Here is a 7,128-nt window from a genome sequence, read left to right on the forward strand (position 1 = left end):
AGCTAATATTACACTATAAGCTAATTACCTGAAAATTAAATAAATGTTTATAAAGTTGTCTGCATAAGAGTAAAGAAATTAAAAATCAAAAGTAAATAAATAATATATGCAAAAATAGAGACTTGGAAAAACAAAATATACCAAAAAATAAGCTAAAGATGAAAAATAGAGATACACACCATGTTCATGGTATGGAAAACAATATTACTAAGATGTCAGTTTTCCCCAAATTTATCTATAGATTATAATCAACCCTAATAAATTTTCCAGTAAGCCTTTTTAAAATAAGTAAGAAAACTTGCTTCTTAAATTGAGATGAATATACAATGAAAACAGAATAACTTAATTTAAAAAAATAAAACACTGAAACACACAAGACAACAAAGGATGTAATAAATAGAACGGTTAATGAAAAGAATAATACACTAAATATTAATGAGAAAGTAGAGTGTCAGAGATCTTATACATTGCTATTGGGATGTAAAATATTACAAATACTTTGGAAATAAGTTTTCAGTTAAAAGAAATATATGCCAATCTTAGATAGTTTAGCTGTTTTTCACCTAGTAAAGGGACTTATAAAAGAAGACTGATTATATTTTTTTCCTAAGAGAACAAATCTCGAGACAAAAGGAATGTTGAACTGTCCAATGAGTATGTTCAAACACCATAAAATAATTTTTAAAAGGCAGTGGTAGAATTACAGTATACAGAAAAATGTACTAGAAATGTTGATGAATCACATTGATTGTTTTACGAGTGTTGAACCAGACTTGTGTCCCCGGGATAAATCCTACTTGGTCATGGTGAATAATTTTCTTAATGTGCTGTTGGATCCTATTGGCTAGTATCTTGTTGAGAATTTTTGCATCCATGTTCATCAGGGATATTGGTCTGTAATTCTCCTTTTTGGTGGGGTCTTTGTCTGGTTTTGGAATTGAGGTGATGCTGGCCTCATAGAACGAATTTGGAAGTACTCCATCTCTTTCTATCTTTCCAAACAGCTTTAGTAGAATAGGTATGATTTCTTCTTTAAACGTTTGATAGAATTCCCCTGGGAAGCCATCTGGCCCTGGAGTTTTGTGTCTTGGGAGGTTTTTGATGACTGCTTCAATTTCCTCCCTGGTTATTGGCCTGTTAAGGTTTTCTATTTCTTCCTGTTCCAGTTTTGGTAGTTTGTGGCTTTCCAGAAATGCGTCCATTTCTTCTAGATTGCCTAATTTATTGGTGTATAGCTGTTCATAATATGTTTTTAAAATCGTTTGTATTTCCTTGGTGTTGGTAGTGATCTCTCCTTTCTCATTCATGATTTTATTAATTTGAGTCTTCTCTCTCTTCTTTTTAATAAGGCTGGCTAATGGTTTATCTATCTTGTTAATTCTTTCAAAGAACCAACTCCTGCTTTTGTTGATCTGTTCCACAGTTCTTCTGGTCTCGATTTCGTTGAGTTCTGCTCGAATCCTTATTAACTCTCTTCTTCTGCTAGGTGTAGGATCTATTTGCTGTTTTTTCTCTAGCTCCTTTGGGTGTAAAGTTAGCTTTTGTATTTGAGTTCTTTCCAGTTTTTGAATGGATGCTTGTATTGCGATGTATTTCCCCCTTAGGACTGCTTTTGCTGCATCCCAAAGATTTTGGATGGTTGTATCTTCATTCTCATTAGTTTCCATGAATCTTTTTAATTCTTCCTTAATTTCTTGGTTGACCCTTTCATCTTTTAGCAAGATGGTCCTTAACCTCCACGTGTTTGAGGTCCTTCCAAACTTCTTGTTGTGATTTAGTTCTAATTTCAGGGCATTATGGTCTGAGAATATGCAGGGGACTATCCCAATCTTTTGGTATTGGTTCAGAACTGATTTGTGACCCAGTATGTGGTCTATTCTGGAGAAAGTTCCATGTGCACTTGAGAAGAATGTGTATTCAATCAATGCCCAGAAATCAATGGCATTTCTATACACTAACAATGAGACTGAAGAAAGAGAAATTAAGGAGTCAATCCCATTTACAATTGCACCCAAAAGCATAAGATACCTAGGAATAAGCCTAACCAAAAAGGTAAAGGATCTATACCCTAAAAACTACAGAACACTTCTGAAAGAAATTGAGGAAGACACAAAGAGATGGAAAAATATTCCATGCTCATGGATTGGCAGAATTAATATTGTGAAAATGTCAATGTTACCCAGGGCAATTTACACGTTTAATGCAATCCCTGTCAAAATACCATGGACTTTCTCCAGAGAGTTAGAACAAATTATTTTAATATTTGTGTGGAATCAGAAAAGACCCCGAATAGCCAGGGGAATTTTAAAAAAGAAAACCCTATCTGAGGGCATCACAATGCCAGATTTCAGGTTGTACTACAAAGCTGTGGTCATCAAGACAGTGTGGTACTGGCACAAAAACAGACACATAGATCAATGGAACAGAATAGAGAACCCAGAAGTGGACCCTGAACTTTATGGTCAACTAATATTCGATAAAGGAGGAAAGACTATCCATTGGAAGAAAGACAGTCTCTTCAATAAATGGTGCTGGGAAAATTGGACATCCACATGCAGAAGAATGAAACTAGACCACTCTCTTTCACCATACACAAAGATAAACTCAAAATGGATGAAAGATCTAAATGTGAGACAAGAGTCCATCAAAATCCTAGAGGAGAACACAGGCAACACCCTTTTTGAACTCGGCCACAGTAACTTCTTGCAAGATACATCCACAAAGGCAAAAGAAACAAAAGCAAAAATGAACTATTGGGACTTCATCAAGATAAGAAGCTTTTGCACAGCAAAGGATACAGTCAACAAAACTCAAAGACAACCTACAGAATGGGAGAAGATAGTTGTAAATGACATATCAGATAAAGGGCTAGTTTCCAAGATCTATAAAGAACTTAAACTCAACACCAAAGAAACAAACAATCCAATCATGAAATGGGCAAAAGACATGAAGAGAAATCTCACAGAGGAAGACATAGACATGGCCAACATGCACATGAGAAAATGCTCGGCATCACTTGCCATCAGGGAAATACAAATCAAAACCACAATGAGATACCACCTCACACCAGTGAGAATGGGGAACATTAACAAGGCAGGAAACCACAAATGTTGGAGAGGATGTGGAGAAAAGGGAACCCTCTTACACTGTTGGTGGGAATGTGAACTGGTGCAGCCACTCTGGAAAACTGTGTGGAGGTTCCTCAAAGATTTAAAAATAGACCTTCCTTACGACCCAGCAATTGCACTGTTGGGGATTTGCCCCAATGATTCAGATGCAATGAAACGCCAGGACACCTGCACCCCGATGTTTCTAGCAGCAATGTCCACGATAGCCAAACTGTGGAAGGAGCCTCGGTGTCCATCGAAAGATGAATGGATAAAGAAGATGTGGTTTATGTATACTGGAATATTCCTCAGCCATTAGAAACGACAAATACCCACCATTTACTTCAACGTGGATGGAACTGGAGGGTATTATGCTGAGTGAAGTAAGTCAATCAGAGAAGGACAAACATTATATGTTCTCAATCATTTGGGGAATAGAAATAATAGTGAAAGGGAATATAAGGGAAGGGAGAAGAAATGTGTGGGAAATATCAGAAAGGGAGACAGAACGTAAAGACTCCTAACTCTGGGAAACAAACTAGGGGTGGTGGATGGGGAGGAGGGCGGTGGGTGGGGGTGAGTGGGTGACGGGCACTGAGGGGGACACTTGACGGGATGAGCACTGGGTGTTATTCTGTATGTTGGTAAATTGAACACCAATAAAAAATTAATTTAAAAAAAATACAACAAGAATATAATTATTCTAAACACTTTCTAGCAGGGAAATAAACATTTGAATATACATATAATTAAATAATGAAATGCTATGCAACCTTAAAACAATGAAAGCATGAATAGGTCAGTAATATGTTATGAATGTTAGTAAATATCTCTATTAATTTTATCTTGATAGAATAACATGAATAGGATAATTTGTTTAGGATTCTCCAATGTTAAATATGAATGTCCACTTGTGTGTCAAATTAAGTTCTGAGAAATATATTCACTTAAATTTGAAATTTTCTTCAATCTTTTATTTTTTTATTTTTTATTTTTAACATTTTTAAAAGATTTTATTTATTTATTCATTATTTATTCACAGAAAGAGAGAGGCAGAGACACAGGCAGAGGGAGAAACAGGCTCCATGCAGGGAGCCTGACGTGGGACTCGATCCTGGGGCCCCAGGATCATGCCCTGGGCCAAAGCCAGGTGCTAAACCTCTGAGCCACCCAGGCTGCCCCACTACTTTTATTTTTATTTAACTTAATATTCATTGATATCGTTAGGAATGTACAAATTGATCAGTTTTAACTGTTTCTTTCAAATCTTGAAATAATTTATAGTTATCTATCAATACTTAAAAATATCACTGATTAAAATTTATAGTTAATAAAATTTATAGTTAATATACTGTGTGATAGATTTCTGCTCCCTATTTAGTTTATGTCCAGTTTATCTTACCTACAAAAGCTAATAATGGTCAGTTGCAAGATTTGAAGGGTGATCTAAATAGTTATCAGAGATAATATTTAGTTTAATGAATATGTGCAAATTTGCATAGAGAACAGAATTATATCAATTTTGTTATATAAAAAAATTTTCTTATATCAAATTTCAGGATGTATACAGTATGTGAAAAAATTATTTGTATTATTAAATAGAACATTTAATAAAACACTAACATGTAACATTCAATAAAGCCTGTACATGTGTATTCAAACACATATGTCTTCACAGTCAGTGTTTTTTTTTTTAATATTTTATTTATTTACTCATGAGAGACACACAGAGAGAGGCAGAGGGAGAAGGAGGCTCCATGCAGGGGGCCTGATGTGGGACTGATCCCGGGTCTCCAGGATCACATCCTGGGATAAAGGCGGTGCTAACCTGCTGAGCCCCCCGGGCTACCCAGTCAGTGTTTTTTTTTTTTTTTTTTTTCTTTTTTAACACAACAATGTGTAGTTTTAATACAAGCTGAATATAAACACAATCGTTAGATATTCAGTCACTTCTCCTGTAAACAATATGACAAAATCAAGCTTAAAACACTTATAAAAATGAAAATATATAAAACACCCTCCTCAATTAACTCTAAGAACAACACATACAAATGCAAAAATTTGAACTTCTCAATAATCATGTCAAATGTTGAGAGGCCTATTGATCAATGAAAAATGATTCTAGGGCCACCTGGTGGCTCAGTGGTTGAGCATCTGCCTTTGGCTTAGGTCGTGATCCCAAGGTCCTGGAATCAAGTCCCACATCAGGTTCCATGAAGGGAGACTTCTTCTCCCTCTGCCTATGTTTCTGCCTCTCTCTCTCTGTGTCTCTCATGAATTAATAAATGAAATCTGAAAGAAAGAAAGAAGAAAAGAAAGAAGAAAGAAAGAAAGAAAGAAAGAAAGAAAGAAAGAAAGAAAGAAAGAAAAAAGAAAGAAAGAAAGAAAGAAAGAAAGAAAGAAAGAAAGAAAGAAAGAAAGAGAAAGAAAGAAAGAAAGAAAGAAAGAAAGAAAGAAAGAAAGAAGAAAGAGAAAGAAAGAAGAAAGAAAGAGAAAGAAAAAAGAAAGAAAGAAGAAAGAAGAAAGAGAAAGAAAGAAAGAAAGAAAGAAAGAAAGAAAGAAAGAAAGAAAGAAAGAAGAAAGAAATGATTCTAAGAGTTCCAGGTTGGGGTGCCTCGGTGACTCAGTCGTTTAAATGTATGTCTTCCACTGGGTCATAATCCCAGTGTCCCAGGGTCAACCTTCCCATTGGACTCCCTGTTCAGTGTGGGGATCTGCTTCTCCCTCTGCCCCTTTCCCATTCAAGCTCTCTCTCTGTCTCTTTCTCTCTCTCTCAAATAAATAAATAAAATATTTACATAAATAGATGATAGATAGATAGATGATAGATGATAGATAGATAGATAGATAGATAGATAGATAGATAGATAGATAGATAGACAGACAGGCTAGCTCCAGGTAAAAGCATGTAATTTTCCATGTCCACTATCTTTGTATTCTGTACAGAGTTCCAAGGCAAAGACTGCTTCTTACCCTCTGAACCACCAGAGATGATGATCTCCTGGCTGACTCTTCACAAACTCTTTAGTATTATTTACTCATAGATCTTAGCTTCTTTGGAAGGAGACATATGGATGGGTTTCCATGGACCCAGATTATAAAAGGCTGGTTCTTTATCAGAATTTCCACTGTAGGATTCTGTAAGTTTTCCATTGGCTTAACCATAGGTTTCTGCAGCTAGACAGGGTTTATTATTTTTTTTTTCATTTTCCAATGACTCTTTAAACTTTTTTCCTGCTATTTCCTTTTTTCCCCTTGATATTCAGCTTGCCATTTTCTTTTTCCTTTTCTATCGTCTCACATTCTTTAATCATTCATAATATTTTTCTTTTGCCTTTTCTTGCAAATGTTCCTTCTCCAGTTCTGATGCTTCTTTCTCCATTTCTTTATTAATTTTGTTCCCTTTTTCTTTTCTGTTCATTCTTTTTCTGAACTCATTCCTTGTGTTTTTCTTCAGCAATTACCTTTCTTCTTTTACATTCTTCCATTTCTTTTCTTTTTTTTTTTCTAGCTGTTGTTTTAATTCCTCCAGAGCTTTCCATTGCAGATTGTTACATTCTTTCTCTTTGTCAACAAACCGCACTTCCCATAGGGTCAGGCAGCTTCCTAGTAAGTGTACCTGTTTCTGTTCTTAGTTATCTTCTAATTGAAACAAACAGGAGCACCCTTTTATCTCCACTACTCTCAGGCTCACCACCTTAGCGTCTGAATCATGAGCATCTTCATCCACCTCTTCCTTATCCTTCCCATGGCCATTGTTATAGTCATACAGGAAGCTTTGGTGGCTGAGGAGAGACAACAACCACATGGTGAAATTTTTGCACCTCAGTAGCAGTGACTGGGAGCTGATATCACCGTCACCAGCCCCTGACTCTGGGCACCTGCCATGAGGACCTGGACTGGCAGCTGACCTAGGACAGCTGGTAGGATGAGGGTGATTCAGCCTCCCACAGTCCAGAAGCCCACATTAGGCCTGTCAAGTTCAAACCCGTGCAGAAGCAGTGAGCAATGGTTTCTTAAT

General features: G+C 36.1%; 1 protein-coding gene across 1 annotated transcript; it reads right to left on the reverse strand.

The window, feature by feature from the left end:
* Positions 1–6,032: 6,032 nt before the first annotated feature.
* LOC112661649 (coiled-coil domain-containing protein 34) lies at positions 6,033–6,915 on the reverse strand. Its single transcript, XM_049104522.1, is given in 4 exon segments — positions 6,033–6,105; positions 6,146–6,508; positions 6,510–6,607; positions 6,610–6,915. Coding segments are annotated over 4 exon segments (840 nt in total).
* Positions 6,916–7,128: the final 213 nt, after the last annotated feature.

Source organism: Canis lupus, chromosome 31 (genome assembly GCF_003254725.2).
Source record: "Canis lupus dingo isolate Sandy chromosome 31, ASM325472v2, whole genome shotgun sequence".
Classification (NCBI taxonomy): Eukaryota; Metazoa; Chordata; class Mammalia; order Carnivora; family Canidae; genus Canis; species Canis lupus.